The 25,521-nt window shown below is 37.0% G+C and overlaps 1 protein-coding gene across 2 annotated transcripts in view; it reads right to left on the bottom strand.

The window, feature by feature from the left end:
* Nucleotides 1–885: 885 nt before the first annotated feature.
* ARK2N (arkadia (RNF111) N-terminal like PKA signaling regulator 2N) overlaps nt 886–25,521 on the bottom strand; it is a 66,734-nt gene continuing 42,098 nt past the window's right edge. Inside the window, exons 3-5 of one of the 2 annotated variants that reach the window (XM_016225047.2) lie at nt 22,614–22,796; nt 12,074–12,200; nt 886–4,338 (exon numbers count right to left, since the gene is read on the bottom strand). In XM_016225047.2, coding sequence (XP_016080533.2) covers nt 4,149–4,338; nt 12,074–12,200; nt 22,614–22,796 — 500 coding nt within the window. In that variant the 3' untranslated portion in view covers nt 886–4,148. The remainder of the gene's footprint in view (nt 4,339–12,073; nt 12,201–22,613; nt 22,797–25,521) is intronic. The other variant, XM_016225049.2, reaches the window with a different exon arrangement.

The following is a 25,521-nucleotide window of genomic DNA, read 5'->3' as shown; positions in this document are numbered from 1 at the left end:
CCTGGTGCTCTGGCCTCTGGGAAGTAACTGTCAGCTGAGTTTTATTCCCAGGAACAAAGGTGCCTAGCACTAGGGAGCCTTCAGTCCTCTTTGAAATCTCATGGTCCTAGCCAGAAAGGGGAGGGGAGGGGGCATTTACAGGAAAGCTAATGCAAAGCTATTTTTATCTAGATCTAACACACCAAAGGCCACTTGCAAAACATTTTGGAAGCAGGATACAGCAACTGCTTGGAAAAATCAGGCATCTTATAACAATAAGATCTGTTAACAAAATATAATCGACTCACATCCAAAAGCTAACTTGGGAGCTGCTCCAGGCACCATCTAATTAACTGATAGAAAAAAAATCCTCAGAAATTATCATTGTTTAAATACACTCTATTTTATTTTTGTCTTAAAATAGTTTAACCTTTATGCTACAGACTTATTTCAAAAAACAGAAAATCTTATCTTGCACCAAAAAATATATATATAACACTCTGTTTTATTATTTTTTTCTCCAAAGACCATTAAATACTAACTGGAAACAAAAACTAAATAATGAATGTAAAGAAGAACCAAATTTTGTTTTAAAAACTAGAGTTGCACATTTTAAAACATAATTCTAAGCAATGATTTGTCGTCACTGCATCAAGTCCACTCACACTCCAACAACAGCAGATCTGTTTACCACCAAGTGCATTGATTCCTAGCCATACAATGGCTAACATTTCATTTTCACGGTAAGAGGAGCAAAAGGCTTCAATGACCTTTGTACTCTTTAAAAAAAAAACACAAAAATATTTCCTAGTTATCCAGTGACTTTTTTTAAAGATCACTACCCTTTAAAGTTTGTTAAAGAATAGGTACATAGTGTTTTAAATAAAATGAAAAAATACAACAGCATTGAACTAAAATATGTGATTATTTTAAACAAACAGTGCACAATCTGAGGAAGTTTGGTTAGGGCGCAATCATTTTTATATATACATGGAAGTCACATCATACACATACTGGAAAACAGGGATTAGGGGCTCTTTGCCTTTAAAAAAAAGTTAAACTAAAAGACAGAATTGTGTCCCCAGCTTTTTCAAAAACTTTGTGAAACAGTACAAAAAAGCAGGCAACAAATTCATTTTTAAGTAATACCTATGGTGCTAATCTGCTCAAAGTAACAATGAACAATTGACTAAGCTAGCAAATCAGACAGTTCATATTCACAATTGATAATAATAAACAGAGTTTACGCGATGCTCAACTGTAAAGAATAATAAAGTCCATTCAGTCTGGCCCCTTCCAACAAAATAAAAAGACAACTACTGGTGAGCAGCAATAACGTGTTACAGGGCAGTCGTGATGATGTAATAAATAGCTGGTTACTGCTCTGTGGTTTCAAATTGGGTGGAGGGGAGGCTTAACCAAATTAGTGCCTTAAACCAATCTGTGACCCAACTGCACCACTTAGCAGAGATGTTACTTTGAATGGACAATGTTCTATGAAGCATAAAGAAGTATTTATGCTACCAAATGCAAAACTTTGGTTAAAAAAGATCCCCTTACAAGAAATTTCAAATGTCACAGGAGTTGTTTACCACAGAATTTTGCCATTAATACCTTGCCAGAAACCACATCCCAGCTCTACTGGATCTGGCAATGAAAGAAGAGTTGAAACATAGTCTCTATAGTTAATAGGTGGGAAGTTCCAATCTAGTGGGGGGGGGGCTGACTGTCTCTACCATCCCTTCCCCTCCCCTTTTTTGCATCTTAATTTCTAAATCTCTGTTCTGGTGCATTAACTCAGGTAGGTAGGCAGGGTGCTGGAAGAGGCACAGGTGAGGGCAAGTGCAACCTGCTATAAAAGCAAAAGGCCAGAAAAGAGCTTGGTTACAACTTCATTCTGCTCCCAATCCGCAGTGCACATAGCACATCAAAAGAATTCTCTTTAGAGTATGACTATTAGGAGCTAAAGAAAACATGTCATGGGAACTCATCTGCTGTATGGAACTAGACAAACACATTAACATAAGAGTATGTACTGCAAAACATTCTTTAAAACGGGCTCTGCCCTGATATTGGGGACAAAATAAGCTGCAAAAACTTCAAGTCAAATAAATCCATTCTATTCTTTCTCAATGATTTTCCTGGAACACACAGACCAGAAATTGTACATTTCTGCTTTGTCTAGCATTTTAATTCAAGTCAAAAACAACACATAACAGTAAAATTTAATAAATTAACCCTAAAGTAAAATGTGAAGGTCCAATGATACACCAGTAGTGAATCTGCAGAAGGTCCTATTTTGCTCTGGCCTCTGGGTCTTTGGTTTTAGTCTAGAACTGTGGCCATGTGAGAGACTTGAAATATGAGGTGCTAAAACTGGAGGTTAGTGATCTCTTAAAGGCCTGATCTATGAAAGGTAGATTGACAGAAAAATAAAAAGTTGATGAAGAACAGAGGCCAGATGAAATAAGATATTGTCACAGAAGCTCAAAGAACACATGCTTAAATACACTGCCAGGGAAGAGATGTATGGAAGTAAAGCAGCAGGAAGAAGGGTAAAGGAACAACTGAGTCTTTCCAAAACACAAGAAAAGGCCAGGCAGGCAGAGTCTTCTGGTGCATGCATACGCAAGGAGTGTCTCATTTATCTCAGCAGCCCCACAGCATCCACCCGCAAGTGCCTTGTGTGGAACAGGCACTTAGTAAATGAGTGTCCACTGAATGAAACTAAGAAATGGTAGTTTTCATGCTCTTATGATAAGGAAGAGCCAGCAAAGTATTTGGGGAGGGAGGCAAAGGGCTTTAGCAACATTGTATGGTAAAAATGGAACCAAAAACCCAAAAAAGGCTAACAAACTCTGTGGAAAAACTAACGGTGTGGTCTTTTAAGCCAGTATTACTTTACTCTTTGTGCACAGTACATAGTGTTTTACCTCTAGGTATTGCTTGTAAAATAATTCACTAGTAACTAAAACATTTCATAGGAAAAAAGGTAGTAACTAATGCCACAAACTCCAACACTGGTATTTCCTGAATTCCCTGAAGCTCCTACTACCCTTTGCCATGCTTTTTAGATACTGTAAAACCTATAGTGCCGTTAATGTGCTTTGCATCTGGTTTCTTATGATGTATTTTGGTTTTTCCAATTTTAGAAGGTAGAGGAGAAAAATATCCAAATATAGAATCAGGTCAATTTCAGCTCTAGTTTGAACAGTTGTTGTACATCCTTTATGGAGAGATCGGATATGAAAGAAGGCATTTTCCTCACAGATTTGCAAGTGCCCAAAGCCTTAGAAGCCACACAACTCTATATTCTACCTAAGTAACAGGTTTCTGTGTTCTTTCATTATATGAATAAACCAGGAAAAGGTTGAGGGAGAGAGATTTTCCTACTGATCTATCTCGCAGTACTCTCTTCAGATGCCCAGAAATCCTCGTGGTAGATATCTATCCGAAATGCCTCAGCCACAAAAGGAGACATTTTCCAAAGAGTTATGAATTATTGCAACGGAGAGACCAATTAGGTCATCTTAGCAGTATTTATAAACACAAAGGGGCATGTCAATTATCTGCGTTGTGGGAAGTCAGCCAGGAGCAAAGTCAGGAAAAAGTTAGAAGACTTAAGCTAAAAGAAAAGTAATACTTCTGTCTTCTATTTCTAAGGACAGGTTTCAAATGCACATGCCCTACTAGGTGCCAATAAGGACCTGACTAATATGTGTGCAAATGCCCTAAGGTAGGAGTGCCAATGGGTGGGCTGATAGTGGTCAAGTCTAGATATTATTACACAGAAAAATAAATACAAGATTCAAACACTGAAATTCATTTCACTTAGTAATTAAAATATTGTTCTAAAAGGAGGGCAGCGTTTTCTAAGAGAAAAGTCACCAAGTAAAATGAAGTTGTCTAATAAATTCATCATTCTCATATTCCTACTGAGGGAAAGAAGAAATTCTTTTCTCTGTGATTAAGTTATTTTCCTAAGTGACTTCTTTTAATTTACAAAAAAGAAAAAAGAAAAAAAAGGAGGGGGGGACAATTTTCCATGATTTTTGATTATACAAATGCCACAAACAGCTTCTTAGGCTGAAGCTATGACAATGAACTTCCATGTCGCAAAGAGGAGGGGGTAGAGGGGAGCAGTGCGGAGGAGACACGGTGACACGGTATTACAGTAGGTATTTACGCCTGCTGTCCTCATCCAAGGTCAGGTCGACGACTTCCGCAGGCGAGGCCCAGGTCTGCTGGGGAGTCACGGCAGTCCATGACTGAGTTTGCCGGCTGCTCACGTATGGCGTGCCCGAGCCATGCTTCCACGAAGAAACACTCTGAATCACACCTCCTCTAGGGTGGACACACCTGCAATTGAGATGAAAAGAAAAAGCATGGCTAACCATACCATAGAAAAGATAGAGGGCAATATAGCTTCACTAGTACTGATCAATACTTTTACTAAGATCAAGTCACTACACAAGTTCATGAAACCCACGACCAATATCCTTCCCTTTTTCCTCCCTCCCTCCATGTCTGTCTCCCCCCTCCTCTCAGCTTAGCCTAAAAAAGGCCAAGTGTTTTGAGTTACGTCTAGGACTCCTAGTTCTGTTACTGACAAAGAATAAGATGATGTTTCTCTGAACCCATTTAAACCTCTGGATCTTCAGGACGGCACCATATCAATCCAGAACAAAATGAATATGCCCAATCTTAGTCTGAACAAATGAAACAGTAAGAAATATAAGTGAAACTCGTTCTTAAAATAAGTTCTGTGCGATATTTGGTAGTAACACCTTCAAAGGCAGTAATAGTAATATCCCTTTACAGATTAAATTTCTAATCTGTAATCTAATCTGTATCCCTTATTCTGAAGGTCACAACAGAAATACCTGGCTCCATCAGAACTTCTTATGCTTTAGTTCAGTGTAGTAACAAGTACTCAGTTTAGAGTCTTTAAAAGTACTCTGTCAGAGAGACAGAACTGCCTTGCTGACAAACCTCCTAAGAGTTCATTGAAGAAAATTGTTTCAGAAGCACTGACACTGAATTTCATACTCCAGTCAAGTGGGGTTCCAGTTTAAACAACTGAGTAAGTTTTGATTCAAATGAGAGGAAGGCAGGAAAGCTCAAGTTATCATTGCTATTTATGTCCTCACATCTAAGTTACTAATGAGTCCCTATGTAACATGTACAAGGTGACAAGTAACATGATTCTAGTCACATAACCAACCACAGTGGATCTTGAGCAGCTAGCTGTTTGTGCAACACAGTATACAGTGAGTGATGTTGGATCTCTTGAGAATTCCAGCTTTGATTCAACGCTGCCTGTATCACCGAGTTAAAAAGAACATTAGGGTAACAATGGACAGACATCGTTCAGTTGCAGAACTGCCTCCAAGGACCTTAAGCTCCTGTAACAAGTCCCTGCTCCTACAAAGGCTAGCCTAAAAGCCACTTCCTTACCAAGAGAGGTGCTGAAAAACAGATCCCATGGGGCCAGTGCAGGGGACAGAATGTAAATTTGTTACAGTACCAGAGAACTGTCACCTGGTCAGAAATGAGCTAAGTAGCTACTAATCCAGAGGTTTCTCACTGTATTTTCAAAGATTCGCTAATAAAAAGCTTTAAATTAAGAGACATAAAGTCCAAAATCTAATCCAAATTTGTCCAACCCATTAAATACACTCGGATTAAGTAATCATGTAGTCAAAGACGACTGTCAGCCAAAGTAGTCCATTCAACATTTATAGAATGGTTTTGATGAGTGATGGCAATGGAATACTAAGTTTATCAAGCAGTTTCACCTCATTTGACACTCCCAACAGACTTACGAGGTAAACATGGAAGTTACTACCCATGCTCTACAGACAGGGAAACTGAGGATTAAAGAGGTTACATGATTTGCCCAGGGTCACACTGCTTCAAAGTGACAGGCCAAGGAACTTCAAGCCAGGTCTGATTTTGGGTCCAATGCTTTCTATAACATCATTTGTCGCTTTACAAATGGCGTATTAAATTACATAAGACAAACAGCAACAATCAGCAGAGTGCAAAGATAGGCCCAGACTAACAATTTAAAAATATAAGCTTCTTCAACAGTTCAAAAGCTCATCTGTACAAGTACTAATTGAAGTAAAGCTGCTTACAAACTTAGGAAGAATTTGGGGAATGAATGGTTACAAAGAGAGTCAATGTAATCTTTGGAAGAATTTCTAAAAATATCTCTGCAGTTAAAAAGGTATTTATTCCCAGTAAAGAGACAACACAGCGTAACACCAGGTAGTTGCTTTAAAAGGGATCTGATCCAATCTGCTAATTTTATAGAAGAGAAAAGACAACTTCCCAGGGTCTTAAGCAAGTTTAGCATAGAATGAGAATAAAATCAGGTTTCCACTGGGTAGTTTAGCGAAACCTTTCACTAAATAACTATGCCTTCCTCAGACTACACATGAAGTACTATACTGTGTTTGATTGTAAGGAGCAGGATCTCTTCCCTGCAGATCATTCAATAAATAACAATGTAGATTCTACAAAGTGTCCAGAATAGGAGAGTGAGAGATTTAGTCAGTATTTACTAGAGCAATGGCTGAAGGAGAGAGGAGGAGGAGGAAATGAGGCACTTCTATCTAAGTTAGATCACTTCTGTAGTTATGTTACAAATGGTTCCAGTTACCGGAAATCAACTTGGACTACTTTAAGTAAGGAGAATTTGTTGGAAAGACACTGGAGAGCCTCAAAGAACATGAGGATGATGGAACAATTAGGGCTCACTCATTTGACTCAAGCCCCAACCCTCTCAGTCTCTCTTAGTTCAAATTTTTCAATTAATCTTTTTAGTCAAAAGCTTTCCAGGCCCCTATTAACTGCAACTGGAAGGGCAGCACCCAAAGAAGGGAGAATCACCATGGATAGTGGCTACTCCACCTTGTACAGAGATCTAGAGAGCAGAGTAAGAACCATGAATCAGTTTCTGGAGGGCACATTCTGGATGATCATTACTAAACAACAATTACAGCCACTACAAAATGGAGTAAACTCCCTTTAAACGTTCAAGCAACTGCTGGGCCGCCTGTCAGAATTGTTAAAGGGGAGTCTACTATGACTTCTAAGGTCATCAGCAACTTTAAGATTTTGAACAATACTATTAGAAGTCAGAATACTACTTACAGGGAAGGAAGTAGGGGAAGGTTATGATCAAAAGGTGGTAAAAGGGGGACTCTTGTTCTATTTCTTGATCTGAGTGCTGGGTACTTAGGTATGAGCAGTTTGCAAAAACGGTACGCCTATGACCTTTCTGTGTATATTACGAGCCAATAATACATTCAAAAACTCTTCCGATTTAATGATCTCAACCATCTTGAATAAATGGTAGCTAGGAGCTGGATGAGAATAGAACAAGGCATTTAACACTTCTTTTCCAAGATGAAGAAAAAAAAGGTCAAGCTAGTAAACAAAAGGGTGCTGGAAAATCATTTCATTTACGTTATAAGATGGTATATATTACAGAATAACTTAAACAAGATAAAGAAGAAAAAAATTCAGGAGGAAATAGAACCACAATTGTTATAAACCCTACGGAGATGCCCTATAAAGAAAATGTGAGACGCTCAAAATTTTGTAAGGCAACTAACATAAAGCACAGATTTTCATATATTATCACATATTCCCTTTTTATGAAAGACATGGGGTGGGAGAAGACTCGGCTATTTTTTAATTGGTCCAATCCCAATTCTAATACAGGCTTTGTTCTCGCATCTGCATATGATTGGCAATAGGTATAAAACACTACCTAGTCATTTTGAGTCTTATAAACAAAAAAATGCTTAGACCTTACTTAAAAAAAACAAACACACTTTATAAACAATAACTTATTGTTTGTTTGTTAATCCTCACCCAAGGATATTTTTCCACTGATTTTTAGAGAGGGAGGGAGGGAAAAACATCGATTTCCTGTATGTGCCCCGATAGGGACTGGGGATTGAACCTGCAACCCAGGTACATGCCCTAGACCAGGAATCAAACCTGCAACCCTTCGATGTGCAGGCCGGAGCTCTATCTACTAAGCCACAGTGGCCAGGGCATAAACAATAACTTTTGATAGAATAATTTCCTGTTCTTCACACACTGATACCAATAAAGGAGAGACTTCACAGGAAAGAAGAGAAAAAACACAGAAAGAGGGCAGGCTCTGATGGTCAGCTTTTGATATAGTTAACTTACTCTACTAAAAAAAATTAAAAATTAATCATTTTTGTTCTCATTTACAGAGCCTGAAAGTGACCTTTTAAGATAACATTTCTACTTATTTTTCCTAACTGAGGATGAAATGAATCCTTGTGGCTTTAGGAAAATACTCGTTTGCCTCCCTTGCTTTTTTTAGGATTTAATGTTAGCAATTGGTTCTAGGAAGCAAACAGTCTAAAATGCAAAACCCTTCCCACATCAATTCTTTTGCTGAGGGATGAACCAACATTAACACCAATGACCACAGGACCAAAGACTACACAGCGTATGAGGTAAGGGTCTGATTACTACAAAAGGTTCAGAGAATAGGTACTGAAGGAACTCTTCCAATACAGTTCCATGACAGAAAGATCTGTGCTATATGGATTCAATTTCCTAGGGCAATTACCAATGAGGCTGGTAGAAGAAGGGAAGGAAAAAGGGCCAAGAACCAAGAAAAATATTGGCATGGGGGTCATAAATTAAAACTGCTGGCAAAATGACGTGGCACAGAACTAGAGATGTTGGAAAAGTCTCTCACTGGCAAAGAACATCTTGTGAAACTGGACTGTCCAACAAGTAACACCTGGAAATGACAACATTTAGGTCAGGAGTTCATCACAGCAATACAAAGCAGCCATAAAAGATGCATTCAATCATTAGTTCAGAAAGCATACTTTCTAATCTATGACTAGAAGAAATACAGAAGTGAACACATCAAAATCTAAAGTAAAAGAGCAGGAAAGATACTGACATGCAAGAAGAGAAAAGCAACTTACAAAAAAAAAAAAAAAAAAGCACATCACAACTAGAATTACCTAGTACAAAGGGTCAAACAAAATGCTTCCAAGTATGGAAAAATGGCACCCAAAACAATTCAGAGCAACCATAATCCCAAAGAAAACCCAAGGGCCAAGCCTGAGTTTTTAAAAACCTCTCAGAAAGCCCACAACAAGGTAGACTATCATAAGAAAAATTAAGAACAGGATGACTAAATCCAAACAAAATATCTGTGCATGCAAATCAAATTAGAACAAAAAGATTCGATCAAAACCTAAAACCTTTTTCCAAGCGATAACCCTGCCAGAAGCCCATCAATACTTCATAACTGCAACCCTAGACCTGTAAAAGAAATAAATTCCAGATGAGATACAGGCGGCCAAAGGGGCAATTCTGAAGCAAACAAGAAAGCCTCTCCCCAACCTGCTTCTCAGCTCTTTAATCTTGTTTGAAAGTTTATCAGGCCTCTTCTAAAGAAACTGCTGAAAACATTTTCAGAAAGAAGAGTTAGTGAGACTCTACTCAGTCTACACCCAAAGGCCAAAATAAAAGATAGCCCCAAAATGATACAAGGGTCAATTTAAAGTACTCCAACAGGATCTGTTAACTCTACATTCCACTGTACGGACAATAGAGCCACTGAGATTTCAGAATGGAACTGTCACCTCCAAGATATGATTTCTCCAGGATTCAAACCAAAGAGTCAGAATAAAACATATCTTTATACATCAGAGCCTGTAAGAAAAAGTCCTTGAAAGTAATGTTACAGTATGTCATTTAAAGCTAACGTCACTTGACTCAGTACAAGAGTGAAACAAACATGTCTACAGAATAAAATGACAATCTGGATAAAAGTCCTAATAAGTTCAGAGAAGGGTATACTAGAGATAACCTGGGGGGACTTAGAATTTAAATTTCCAAGTCTTGATAGAAATATAATAGTATTTTAACTCCAGATACCAATGATATTGGTAGAAAAAGAAGCAAAAGGTTTCATGATGGAAGAAAAGTTGAAGAAAGAAGCTAAAAAGAAAGATGGCTCACTCTATAACATTTTAGGCATAAGCAAACAGTCAAGAAGAGTCTTGGGAGAAGTTACTAGAGAACTGGACCAAGTGATATGTCTCAACAGAATAAGAGATTAGATAAACCACACAGGTTACTACCTACTCTTCCTACTTAAGTAGGAACACATGAGTAACAGTGAATTAAAATTTGAAATGTAACTCAAGCGGAAGTTGGTGAGTGGATAACATATTCCTGGCACAATTGAAGATAATTTACCTTTATCAATCTGTCAACAGGCAGGGTAAGTTTTATAGTAGGGAACCTGAAATAAAAAAATACTATAATATTCTAGAAAGAGCATAACATGGGGCTTAAAAGGAAAATAATGTCTTCTATATTATAAGAAACAATGGTGAAATGAACTAACAGCAGACATATACTGAAGTAAAGGAATAAATCAGGAGTTCTACTTCCTCATCTAATAGATAAGTCAGCTTGAAGGAAATAAACAGAAAAATAGAAGAGAATTAAGAGAATTTAATAGGAAAAAGTTTTTGTACAGAAAAAAAGAGGAAAATATGAGATAAAGAAAAGGTTAAAGAATAAAAATTATTTCCCACCAGAATAGGGGAAATAACCGTTAAAAAAAGAGAAGGAAAAAGGAAGCAGCTATGCAGGAATATTTATGGCATAAATAAAGGATAGAAAATGAAGTGCTAGGATAATCCTAGTTCTGGTAAAAATAACTGGCCCCTTTTGAGGTGATGGCACATTAAATTATGACTTAACTCTGTATTCTTAAAGTCCCAACTGTTTAACTGAAAAATGTTCTCAGAGTATCATCAGTTTCCATTAGAAAAAGGCACCCTCAATTTCTGTGCATGTGTATTTCGCCCCTCTCCACTGCTAAATTCACCTTTTATAATAACAGAAGAAATATTGGTGAATGTTTTATTGCTAACCAAAGAGTAAAATCAGATCTAAGGGCAAGGTAATATAGATATTGGGGAAATCAGGAAACCACAACTTAACTCTTATAGCATAGGAGAAAAGTTGTTTGCTATATAGAATACAGATTTTCCAAAGTCTAAATTTTTGTCATGTATCTATATGTGTGTTTAATGTCCCCCAAGAGTACCTCTGAGGGCTGCAACCAATCCTTATCTTAAAGCAAGAGTCAGTAAATTTTTTCTGCAAAGGGCTACATAGTAAATATCTTAGGCTTTTGAAGGCTATAAGGTATCTGCTGAAACTTCTAAACTCTGCCACCTGGGTGCAAAACACACCCATAAACAATATGTAAATGAACAAGCATGGCTCTGTCCCAATAAAATTTAATTCATGAATAAATTTTATTTGAATTTCATATAATTTTCACATGTCACAAAACATTCTTCTTTTGATTCCCCCTCAACCATTTAAAAATGTAAAAACCATTCTTAGCTCAAGGTCTATATAAAAACAGGCAGTAGGCCAGATTTGGCCAGTGGGCTAGTTTGCTGACTTCTACCTTAAAAATGCCAGACTTCATAAATTATTTTCATAATTGGCTGTCTTGGTCTTATAGCTTTTTTTTTAATCCTAAGAAAGAGGACTCCCTGGGTCATATAAACATCACTAGAAATACACTCTGTTATATACTTACAAGTTTTAATGAAAGACAAGGAGATGTGCTCCAAGAAACAAGCAAAAGAGATAGGATGTCAGATGCACATTTCCCAATTGTTTGCTCCCAATATATTTCAAGAGAAAGTGAAAGGCAAGAAAATATGAACAATAGGGGGGAAAGTACAGTGATTATTATGTCCCAAGAGAAAAATTTGTCAAGTACTCTCGACAAGAAAAACATCAGTTCTAGTTCACGTACACATATGGTCACAATGTTCTCAATATGAGACAATATGCAACACATTCTGAAGCTCATATCATGTCTAATCAAAAAGTGTTTCTTAAGCCAAAAGAAGCTGAGAGAAGGCTCCCACCATTCATGCCAGCCATACTGTGATGCCTACCATTTTCTTCTCATTTATTTTTAGTTAAAATAAAATTCACAATTTAAAGTATCAGAATATTCCAAAAAATACCCTACCTTGCATGTTCCTGAACTCCCACAATCTCCACTTCACTATCTGAAGAGGCAATATTAATTTCTTCATTGAGTGGTGCACTGCCAGCAGATGTCTTTTCACTTGTAAGGAATCCTGGATCCAAATGACCTGAGAGAGAAGGGAGGAAAATTAGCACTACATTTTGATTTCTTACAACAGCAGAAACAAGTCATTGACACACTTTTTATCCAGGTTCAATCATAGAAACAAAATGGTCTTATGAGGTCTTGCCACAGCAAAACTGTTACGCATGTCAAATAAGCCAGGGCAGTGTTCTATTTAAAAAAAAAAAAAAGTTTAAAAAAATCTAAACAGACCACACACTCATAAGTAAAAGAATGTTCAAACAACATGAAGTACATAAAAGTAAAAACTCCAAGTTTCACCCTCTACTAGTATTCTTTAGGAGAAAAAACTTGGAGTACTTTGTAAGTATGTATATCTAAATACAGGTAAATGTAAATTATAATAACACATTATATTTTGTTCCATAATGCTTTTTGCACTCAACTAGTCCATCTTTAAATGACTCATGTAACAATTTTGTCATCATGTAGAGGACAATGGAGCTCTCTACTGCTTGTCATTTCAACAGAACAAAATTCTACCAGAAAAGCTCAAAGGCATAAATGGAATAAGTAGAAGTAATGATTAATATTAAATGATTAATATTATGTTTATACTGGGATGCTTTATAAAAGATTTAACAATTTTCTCTTAATTTTAAAAAAATTTAACCATTTTCTCTAAAGGAATGCAGATTTGACAAAATCTGACCCAAACCCACATATAAAAGGGAAGATCACAATTTTTGCTCTGAGCAGCTAAAATATAACCTGTATGTTACTGACCGTTCTCATTAGACAAACACAAACCACGTAACTCCAGAAAAGCACAACAGTTTGTGGCACTGGAGCAGGTAAGGACTTTTTCACAAGGGTCTCCATAAAGCACGGTGCAATAAAACACATTCTCCAACATCACAGAAAGCATGAGCTTCCACACAATTCTCTCTCAAGAAAAGCTAATGATATAGCATCAAAGTACACAACTCTATAAACAATTCCAGCAAGTTAAAATTCAGCCTGTTTTCCCAGTTCTTGAATGTTCTGAGTTCAAAGGATGAACTTTAGAATATTAAGGAGTTAGCATGAATAAAGCTACAACAGGTACAAATTTGCATTTAATCTTCAAAGGGTAGTTGTATTTAAATATATTGTCATCTGACACCAAATTATTTCTCCATATTTAAAAAAAAAATCCTTTGTGACACCTTATATAAACTAAACCAACACCAGTAAGATTTATACAAATACAACTCCCCTTTCCCCTCATCTCACTCATTCCAATGCTTCAAGGTCACTGAGAAACTTTGTACTTTCATACTCCTGGCAACTATAGTGTAACCCTTTTGAAAGTTATAGGTGGTCCCAAAGCAAAAATCTCACAATTTTTGCACCCTTTTACCCTGTAATCCTACCCATGACAATTCAGCCTAACAAAAAAAACTTTCAATAAGCAAAATGTTACGATGTCCAAAGATAAGCACTACAGTGCTATGTAAAACCTGGGGAAATGTATGAATATTTAAGTATCACACATAATACTATAAAAATATGTAGGTGCTAGGTAAAAGCTGTGAAAAGTAATCAAGTTTAGTACAATTATGGGCTTTTTTCACAATTCTTTAACATCATTTTTACTTTTTTCTAATGAAAATGATGCATATATGAGAAAACAGAAGACTAAAAAGCTTAAACTGGCTTCTAGATACAACTGGTGATTGAGATATTACAATCTAGATAGGACTTTATCACTGGCAGTGAGCACTCATCTTTGAACCCTACAAACATACAAAAAGTGGCATTCACCAGACAAAACCCAGCTTTGTTAAAGCTAGGGTAGCTGCTGCTTAAACGGTGTTTGCTTAAGTCTAGATTTGGTAAACCGAGATTCTTGCTCTGACTCTAATACTTTGCTTGTGACCAAGTCTTTTGTCCAATTTCTACTTCACTGTTGTAGGTATCACTATTGTCATGCACACTATTCCCATTGCAACTCTAGGAAGGAATATAAATTGAAAAGTCTCCCTTTTTTCAAATACTTTGAGCTGCCTTGCTTTGTGCAGCTATAACAGTTTACTTCATCTATTTATTCTTACAATAAATACTTATTTATAACATACTATGCACTGTGCTAAGTGCTAGGAATACTACGGGGAACAAGGCAGGTTACTCTCTACTCTCAACAAGCTTACAATATATTCAGGGATAATAAAAAGTCCACCGCACAATGGCTTGAAAATTGCTCTGACAGTGAGGTAGATAGTGCCCTGGGAACATACAGAAAAGGAACATTTCCCAGACTTGAGGATAATCAAGGAAGCTGAGCTCTCAGGGAGTAGGCACAGGTGCATAGAAGTAGCACAAGAAACACTGTATTGCCCTTTAGGGTATAAAAGTTTGCTGAGATTTCGAGTAATAGTAGTAAAATAAGAAATGAGGCTGGCAAAGTCAACAGAAATCAAATCATTGTAAGGAGTCTGGACTTGACCTTGAGAAACAGAAAGCCATGAAAGGATTTAAGCAGAGAAGTGACATGATCTGATTTTCAACTTTAAAAAACTTCCTCTTGGAGTGTAACAATGAAACTGGAGGGCAAGGAATACTACAGGCAAGGAAAACAGACTACTGTAGTTTCCTGGGTGAGAAATGATTATGACTGAACTAGAGAAGAAACAAAATGGAGAATACCCTATGAACATGTGTGGACAGGTTAGTAATGTTGTAAATCAGACAAAGAAAAGAACACAAGCAGTAAAAAATGATCTCTAGGTTTCTAATGTAGGTAACTGGTTAGAGTTACAATGCCATTCAGTGCACCAACGAATAGCTTGGAACATGACGATGACGTGCCTCTTAGATATTCAACAGGCAGTTGGAGGTACTGTTCTAAATCTCAGGTCAGAGGTCTAGAGAGGAAATACAGGTTTAAGTCCTCAGAACCATGATGAACGCCAATAATTAAGGGATAAAGAAAGTAAGGGGAGCTCACCACGGTATGCGAGGTAAAAAGAAAACCCAAAGATATGAAGCCACGTACCAGGGAAAGAGCATTTCTAGGAAGAAGTGCATCAAAAGAGCAGGCTGATAACAGGAGGAACTAAGTAGAGTCTACTAGAATCAGCGATAAGATGACCATACATGACCTTGGCAAGAGGAGCCTCAGAGGGACTAATGGGGCTGAAGTTACTGCAAAGCTGGAGGAAGAAAGGGAAGAGCAGACACATTTTTAAGAAGTTTGGCTATGGAGGAAAAGGCGTTAGGAGAGGGCTGAAATAGGAAGATGGGTTTGAGGAAGGGGGATGTGTATGTATATACAGTTTTTAAAGATGGGAGAGACCTGGCCATATTTAGAAAAAAGGCAGAGAACAGAGTTGGCAGAAAGCTGAGGTAATTTTGACCTGTGAAGAATGTGGCAAGGCCATCGCAAGCACAGGTGTGGGTAGGGTAGTCGCTATGATGAATGCTGCCTAGGGAAGAGTAGGAGTGCTGGATAGCCCTGAGAGCCAGGACCAGGTTGCAGATTAGGAAGTGAATGCAACCCTTAACTCTGCAACCAGGTGATTTTCTCAAGCTATACTTAACAGTGTGGATATAGGCTCCAGTGTGAGTCCAGGGATCAGACTTTGCCAGCTGGGTACAACAGGAAAGCCAGCAATACAAGGTGCTGAGGGTACTGGCAAAGAAGAGCTGGGCTTATTTATGCTAGACAGTGAAAGAAATTAAATTAGGAGGGGACTGATAAAAAGCTGGCTGATGGGCTCAAAGAGGTACAAGAATAGTGTAGTGGAGACAACAGTATGCGAGTATACGAAAGTCCCCAGTGGAAAAGGAGGAAGCATTAGGAAGAGGAAAGAGGTAAACTAATGGTTATGAGAAGTCAAACACTGTATTTCCACCCTGGTGGCCACCCACAAAATATAAGCCTCTGGAACCCTCTGTTTTCCTTCCATCTTATCCTCCACTCTGGTGTTACTCTCCTTTGCCCCGGTCACCCACGACTCAGCTTCTGTGAACTTTTCCACTGCCCCCTAGAATGCCAGCTCCATGGAAAACTGCACTGAACTTTCACCTCCTCCTGGAAATCTGATTCTCCTGAAAATGTCACCTCCCCTGCAGTCCCCTGAAGCTGCTCCTACACCTCAGCTTTGGGATTGGGATCATTTACAAATTACTGTCCCCCATCCTCATACAGCCTGTATCTTCCAGGATGTTTCCCTTTCACTGTCATATGTGGAATCCAGGACAGTTTCACTCATCATGAAACATTCTCAGCCTATGGCATAGCTTCTCTTTCTCCCCCCACTTTACATCCTGCCACCATTATTATATGAATACTCATTGTTTATATGTACAACCACTCCAAAATTATCCATGCCTAGCTGAGCCCCAACAGACATTTAAAGCCCCCTGTGGTAGACTCCCAGCAAGGGGCTCAGTACTTACCATCCTAAAAATAAATAAGCTAACTGAATTAAACCAAACTACACAGGCAGACTGTAGGAGTCGCAGTTGCTGTAACCAAACTCTTCCTACTTTATTACTCAATGTTTTTAAACAACAGTAATTAACAAAACAAGAACACAACAGAGTAAGTTAATTCTTAGTATCTCTGTCCCCAGCTGTTTCTCCACAGTTCTAATTTATAATTCCAACCTGTGGAATGTTCTGTGAAATGTCTATCATCATTGATTAGACCCCTCATCCTGACCCCACCACCTACATAGCCTCATTTCAGATCTGGAAATACCATTGCTCTGCTTTAAAAAAAAAAAAAAAAGAGACAGAAATGAAAAATGACTGTGCTACTTTTGCTCCTAATTTTATAATATCTTAAGAAGAGCAAGGTAACCATCACCAATATTTAAGATTCTTCTAACTTTATTCATTCATTATGGATCCAGAAACTAATAATTTACATATTGCTTTCACATTATTAGATCAATTCAAACCACTTTGGCAGTGCTATCTTGGCCATAAAAATCATAATCCAACCCTGCTGGCATTTAGTATTGTTACAGAACTTGGATAATGCTCTAAAATTAATCACTTAAAATCAAAGTATGCTCTTATAGCCAATATTCTTCATTACTTCATTTAAAAATCAGTACAAGGTAAAATAAGGCACATGAGATTAAGTGACTGGGGGCTAAATACAAATTTCCTGGTCAATGTTAACTCTAAACTAATGAGGAGAGAGTTTTGCCATATTTCCTGTCAAAGCCATTAGATAAAATATGCTATTTAGATAACAAGTCAGCTGGGACCCACACAAAGTCTGTGGGATGCCATGTTCTTCAAGAGACACCAAGGAATTCTCCAATAGCCAGGAATGCATCCCCCCTTCTGTCTATTTCAGAGCCAGGACAATTAGTCATTTTCTCTTTAGCATGTCACACATTCTTTTGGGAGCTCCTGTGCAGAGCCTGACATTCTCCCGCCTTTGAGCCACTCCCCACTACCTCCCCACCCCATGTCCTCACAGGAATCCAATGGCAGAATATTGCGTAAAGAATACACAAAAGTGAGCAAAGATACTATGAGGTTCTTCAAATGCTGTCAGTGGTTGTAATCTATTCCCGTTCTAGGGCAAGAATAAGCTCTGTAGAAAAAGTGTAAATACCACAATTACCATACATTAAACTGAAAATAAATCAGAGGATTTATATTTAGCTACATGGCAGCTGGCTATCTCTGTGTCGATCATTGCCTGTGTAGCTCTTTGGAAAGATAACTTCTTTCACTCCATGAGAATATTCTAAATTCTTGTCTTCCCCCTACAGACCTTTTCAACACATAAGACAGAAAAGAAGCATAGAAAAGATAGTAACTAAATTAACATGGGAAACATATTTTTTGTCTTCAAAAGAAATAATGTAGCTGCTTATTCATTTTTTCAATTGGCATTAGAGAAAGGAAGAGAGAGGGAGTGAGACAAGGGGAGAGAGAGAACCACATCCATGTGAGAAACACTAACTGGTTGCCTCCCTCAGGCATGCACCCTGACCGGGGATCGAACCTGCAAATTGGGTATGTGCCCTGACCAGGAATCAAACCCAACCCACCACCTACTGGTGTACAGGATGACACTCCAACCGAGTCACAATGGCCAGGGCTTCTGTAGCTAGTTTTTAAATCACAAATCTACTGGGTAAGAACTAGTCCTGGGCCTATTTGCAGCACATTAAAGGAAATTATTACATACTGGATGGCAGCAGCATGTTAGCTATAAAACAGGTAAATATCTTAAGTTGTTACTCATTTAGCTTTAAAACAAACAAATTATTATCCTGTCTTTAGTTTGTTCAAAAGTGTTAAAAACAACTTTAAAAGAGGGAAGGAGAGGTTAGAAACCTAAAATCTTACAGTCCATATGAAGCCAGTAAACAAGAGGAACCTAACCAAACTTGATCTTCACAAGTCTGATATATTGACTTTAAAGTGCTAATAATAGAAACATGGTCATTCTGGTCTGATTATAAAAAGCCCTACACTAAGAACAGGAAACCCACGATTTGTTTCTCTGCATTACAACAAAGTTTGTGTAATGGACAAATCAAGATTACCATCCCTATTTTAACAATGAGAAAATGCTCAATCCATACCTTCTTGACAAGGCTGATGGGGGGGGGGGGGGGGGATGAGAACATGTATTTAGAATTTTTAATTTCCCAGGGGAAAAAAAACACCTCTACTTTAATAAATTTAGTTTACCACAATTACGTCTTCCACACCAAGAGAACTTCAGACTTCTGCTGCTTCTTAGCCTCATCTACACTTATGTTTACAGTGAGCTCTTACTAGCAGTAGACAAAAAATACGCCATTTTCAGATATACTGGTACTGTTTCCTAAAATAGGTCCAATTCAAGAGTTAGCTGGGGATGATTATTAAAAACAGATTCTCAGACTCCATTTCAGATCTATTTACAAAAACCTTCAGGAAGAAACCTAGGAGTCTGAACTTTTTAAGCACCTCAGGTAATTTCTATGCTCAAAGTTTAGGAAATACTTTACCAAGAGCAACTCATTCCAGGACAGGGCATAAATTAGCGATCCATTAATTGGATCCATTAATCACTTCCTTATTCAATCAACTTCAGCATATATTAACGTCATGCTAGTTAGCATTCCTGAGGGCCTACTGTGTGCTGTATCCTGCATTAAGCACATTATATATGTTATTTCACATTAATGGTAACTAACCTTTAGGGGTAGATACCAGTTTTATCCCAGTTTTATAAATAGGGGAAACTGAGGCTTTATATAAGTTACCAGAGGTCCCACAGTTTATAAGTGATTGCTGGCTCAAAACCCAAATGTTTGTTGCTACCAACTATACTGTTCAATTCTAGCATCAAGTGAAAAAAAGTAAACACATGGATGGCAACAGTTGAAATGGGAAGTTTAGGTCTTTTATTGACCAGAGGCTTTCCTAATTTCAAATCTTTTGCCTTGGTTAAAGTCAAAAGTAAACTGTAAAATCTAGTTGATCTAACTGCTTGGAAAAAGAGGCAAACTACTCTATCTCCAATGATTACTTATGTGATCCTAAATGGAATAGGGCTACTGACCTAATTTGAGATACTGCTCTTGATTAACCCCTGAATAGTCTGTTCAGTGGCTGGGTTCTTATATTGTTGGGAGAGATTAACCTTTAGAACATTAATCTTAAATTTAAACCACAAGAATGACCATGCAATTGATAGTAATAGTTCAAGTCTCTAAACTATAAACTGGCCTTTGAGGATAAATTCAACATTTTGTTGTAATATTCTTTAAGTATATTCAAATTCACAAAATGAGTTTTTGCAATGACAATTACATTAAAACTCGTATTAAGTTTTATTTATTACTCAAATACCTGCATTGCCATATTTGGGGGGGAAAACTTTGAATGAGTCAATAAATGGATTCATAAGAAAATGTTATAGGGATCTGTTGAACAGTGTTGACCACGTCCTATGATATACAAAAATCTACACATAACTTATGGCCTGATACAAACATATGTTCTCTCTATATATTACATCCTAGATAAATGATCACACAAATGTACCAAGAGACACACACAAGAAATATTAATGGCAGTATCATTTGGAATAGCACCTTAAATGTCCAAGAAAATGGGTACATCAATTGTGATATATTCGTATAGTGGAATACTAAATAGCAGTAAAATGTGAACTAGAGCCACATTTATTACCGAGAACAAAAGCTCACAAAATGTTGAACTAAAAAAAGCAAGTTGCAAGTGATTATCTTTAATGTAATACCAATTAGCATTAAAAATGCTTGTTTACAGATACGTAACAAATGCAATAAAAATATAAAGAAATACAGAGTAATATCAAAATCAAATACCAAAGTCATGACAGCTTTGGAGTGGGAAGAGGGGAAAAAGGTGAATAAAGTTGAAGCCATGGGTGTTTCTCTCCTCACATATTTTTGCCATGTTTTATTTAAGAATGGTGGTGCCCAGCCAGGCGTGGCTCAGCGGTTGAGCGTTGACCTAGGATCCAGGCGATTCCCGGTCAGGGCACATGCCCGGATTGCGGGCTGCAGCCGATCAATGACTCTCTCGTCGTTGATGTTTCTATCTCTCTCTCTCCCTCTCCTTTCCTCTCTCTGAAATTAATAAAGATATATTTAAAAAAAAAAAAATGGTGGTAGGTAACTCAGTGATATATATTCTTTATAACTCCGTGTGACTGACATTCAAAAAGACAATCAAATATAGAATTAAGCACACAAAAACTAGTGATGTTTTGAATAATCAAGCTAACAATTACTTTAATCTGAAAACGTGATGCTATCCCCAAAGCTAGTAACTTTAATGATTCAAGATCCCAAACCTTGTACTATTAAGCTGAATCATATGAAGCTTCTGGGTTTGTAGCAGGTGAAAAGTCAAAGATTAACAATTCCATATTGTTCAAACTAGTATTAAAGTTCTCTATATGAAAAGCAAAAAAAAAAAAAAATTGTTCGTTTTTCTCAAGAATTTACAAAAAAATGGTCTACTTAATGGCAAGACTAAGAAAACAGAAATAAAACTGTAGAAGTAGAATGAACCACTTGTCGATGGACAAAAAAAATGAAAATAAACTAGTATACAGAAATTACAAAACTTATAAACACATATGCAGAAAAATGTGGTCAAATTACTCTTTGATATAAAATATTACTACTTAATTCTTTCAGAAGTACTTATACATATTAATAAATCCTTAAAAGACCCTTGTTGGGCAAAGCAAGTATTTATACATATAAAAATTGAAGTCCAGAGGAGAAACAGCTTGTCTAAGGTCAAAAAGGCAGTTAGCAGTCAAAACACAGTTAAAACTAAGTCCAGGTCCTGTTCTGCTGCAAAATTAGTCAAAATAACTTAATTAGAAGCTCAACAATAGGAGATTTTTATTCACTTCCATCAGAAAGTATGAAAGGAAGAATTAAGGAAAAAGATCTATGGTGTTCCGTCGTCTTTATTTCCTAACAATTTCAATATAAAGAGTTCTAAACTAAAACCCATTATTTATGTAATAAAAACTCATTTCTCATAAACATTTGAGGTAGTGATTAAGTTATTAGATTCGCTCATAAAAGCCAAAGCAATTTATAATTTAACTAGAAAACTATAATCTTTCCATAACATGAAAGAAAATATGCACTACATAAACAGTCTGCCAACAGCCTTCTCCCTCTTTCTTAAACTTAAGTGCTGGTGCTTTTAGAAAAAAAGGTTTAAATCAGAATGTTGAAAGAGTTTTGAGAAACATACTGAAGCAAACTTGGAGGCACCTGTACAAGGTTTCAAAGGTAACAGCAATGGGTGTTTTAATGAATAAATAAATATCACTCTTCAAAATCATCATAGAACCAAGATGGGTAATGCAAGACAGGGAGATTTTCCTGAGATAACAGAGGTAGAAACTGAAAGCGGTTAGAAAAGACAAGTATGAGAACTACGGTAGAGGGAGTAACAGGGACACTTTACACCGGGAGGTGGAAGAAACAGTGCAGCACTATATAGTAACGGCCCCACAGGGAAGTATGAACAGCCTCCCTCCTCAAGCTGCAAGGCTGCTGTGCAGCTACATGAGGGAAACCAGAGAAATGGGGATGAGATGGGGGAAGGAAGGTGGAGGGATTATTAGGTCATCTGGGTGGTTTTTACATGTCAGGCATTTTTAACCCAAGAAATATGCATACTGAAATCTACCTATGCCTACAATTGTCCTATATATTGTCATTTTTGCTTCCTTCTGATTAGGAAAGATGACATGTTTACCCAAATCTCCTTCTCAGTCAATTATAAATGGCACCCCGGGTGGTCACAATCACCTAATGTCAGATGCCTCTGGTTAGCCTGTGCACCTCAGCAGGGCCCACTATGAGAAACACAGCTGCCAGGACACATGCACATTACATTAGAGAAGGGGAAGGGGAGGGAGACCAACCTGCCTCCGCATTCAGCTCCTCTAGAAGCCCGCTGGTCCTCCAGGTAGCTCCTGTGTCCTGGCCTCCTACAGAATTACTGTGCTCTTGAACTACTGCAGCCGCCAATAAAGTGTTCACATTTACCACTTCTGGTTCAGAGCTGGTGTCAGACATATCATAATAAGCTACAATTGGAGGTCCATCTAGGGAGGAAAGAAAATGTATACTTGTATCTAACTTGTGGGGTGAAAAATGCTTCTGAAACTAAGAGCCCTCTAAATGCCAGTTGCCTTTATCTTATTACTCCAGTGGATCAGAAAAGCTGCACTTTTACATCTAATATTTTGTACATGACGTGAAAGTGAAAAAGATAACCCAAGCTTACAAAGATGAGGGACACATTTGGGAAGGAGGAAAAGGAGTGTTATGAAGAACAGAAGACAAGACTATACTGAACAACGTTACACTGAACTGACATCATACTCTCAAAGAGCAAAAGATTAAGAAAAAAGGGAAGACTCCACAGAGAAAATGAAACTGATTTTTAAAGGAAAAAACAGATGCAAACTATTAAAATTCAATTTATATTTTTAAAGAGAATTAATCTAGTTCTTTCTCTCAGTAGCTAACACTAAAATTCCCCAGTAGATTCAAAGAAAATCAAATATGTATTTTCCTACTTTCAAAAGAAATAAGATCAACTAACACTAAGAGCTCTACCTGACTTATTTCCGGGGAAGCCCTTTTATAATATCAGGGATGTTGTGCATTTTACAACATTGTACAAAAAGCTAATACAAAATCTTCAGAATTTTGCTTAGGATGTCTTATGAGGGATATTTATATTTTCTTCTCCCTGAGAAAGACAACCAGCTCACACCCCAAGGAAATGATATGCAATCTTACAGGTTATTTTAGAGGAAGATAATAAAGTTCTTACTGGAAAAATAAGAGATCCCTTCTACCTCCAAATCACCCTAACCAGATAAAAAAGGCAGCTCAGTTCCAAAGTAATTACACTTCAACGACTCATGCTAAAATAACTCAATATCATGCTTGTAGAATAGATGCATGCTTTAAAATGCTAATGTTACCTTTTTTCTAATATAACAGCAAAAAGCAAAATTTTTCATTCAAGTATGGAAACACATCCCTTACTACTACCTTCAATTTATAAGAAAGTAGAAAGAATGCTGTTTCTCACCTCCCCCCCAACCAACAACTATTTGTGAAGTGCAGGCAAATCATATATTTCCACAAAGATGTTTTAATATCATCCAACAAATTAACATAAACACATCTATTTTTTGAGACTCTTGACTATAAAGGAATACATATGCCAATGAATCATTAAACTAAAACACAATGAAAGATTACTGCTTTAATACAAACATCCATTGTGTAAACTGTCACTGAACAAAACATGGAACACACTTGGGGTATATATTTACCCCCTTGAAACTAAGTTTCCAAACCATAGATTTGTGTAGCAACATTAAAAAAAAAGACTAAACATAAAGGCAAATGAGTTGGTTAAGGGCCACTATATAAAGAACAGACATGTCACAATATGAAATTCTGATGATCATAACAATTTATTCACTACTTTAAAATAATTTCTAATTCCCCCAAAAGGGTAAATCAAGTTCACAAAATTCAACAGTATGGCATCAGTATCAGTTGGCAACGGATTTTTAGTTCAAATAGCAAAAAAGTGGCTCATGTTTGAAGTTTTCCTTTTCTAAAACAGAAAAGAAAGCTGTATCATTTATGGAGTTCTCGTCAGAGTCCAAAATGATTATTATGGAATAAAGATACTATATGATGTTCAAATACTTGAGTGCAGAAGATATGAAGGTCAAGTACAATATTGACTATTTGACCAAATGTGCTATTTTTAAAAGGGCTTTATTTTTTAAGTGTTTGTGTTTATAAAAAATTAGTTATTTTAAAATTTTTATCACTAATACCATTCACAGCGACTTGCCCCACATCTCCCACCACAATCACCAAATTGAGGCAACAGGTCAACAGTCAAGTCAAAATTGTACCACTCCTACATGTATAATCATGCAAAAAAGTATTAAGTATATATGTACATGCAGAGTGATATCACCTACCCATGGAAATAACTTGTCTGAAAGTCTTCATCAGTAGGAAATATAAGTATAAGCTTGTTATCTGGCTTCATTCTTGCATCTTCAATATTTCCAAACAGCACACCTTATAGCTTAGCTTAAATTTGGTACTCATTATAAACAAAGACAGTAATATTTTCATATTTTAATTACACTTAACAGTTAAAACAAATGATTATCATTTCTAGGATGTTCAAATGATGACAAGTCAATACTATACAAACTTTAATAAATAGTTGTCTTTCCGACTTTGTCTTTCAACAGAAAACCACAATTAAGGATCTTGTGTTCCAAGGTCATCTTACACTTATCATTAGCAAATCAAGATTAACTAAGAGATGGATGATGCACTTAGCATCGGGGTTTGGGCTTTAAACCACTAAATGACGACTAGCTAACTTATGGTGACAAAGTGTAATACTCTCTTAAAACATGACTCTTGCTGCACAGAATTAGGAAACAGGTAAGAATCTGTAGTGATATTATCTGCCTTTTGAAAGAAGCATCTCTTGAAGAAAAAAATCAAACCACTGAGGAGCTAGGAAAACTCAGTCATTATTATCAGAAAAAGTGACCTATGATTCCAATATGACTCATCGATTTGTTGCAGGACGGAATAAACATGGAGATGCTATCCTTCCTCTCACTTGATTATTCCTCTATGCTGTTAAAACAGTAGCACTGCTAAGATTCTGACTTTCAGAAACATCCAAATAATCACTTCAAATAAAGTTAAACAGGGAAATATTTCCAATTTAAAGTTGTCATTAATGTAAGCACATTCCACGTT

The sequence above is a fragment of the Miniopterus natalensis genome, chromosome 7 (assembly GCF_054644295.1).
Source record: "Miniopterus natalensis isolate mMinNat1 chromosome 7, mMinNat1.hap1, whole genome shotgun sequence".
Lineage (NCBI taxonomy): Eukaryota > Metazoa > Chordata > Mammalia > Chiroptera > Miniopteridae > Miniopterus > Miniopterus natalensis.
The sequence above is the reverse complement of the archived record's forward strand: the minus strand, read 5'-3'. Positions and strand labels throughout refer to the sequence as shown.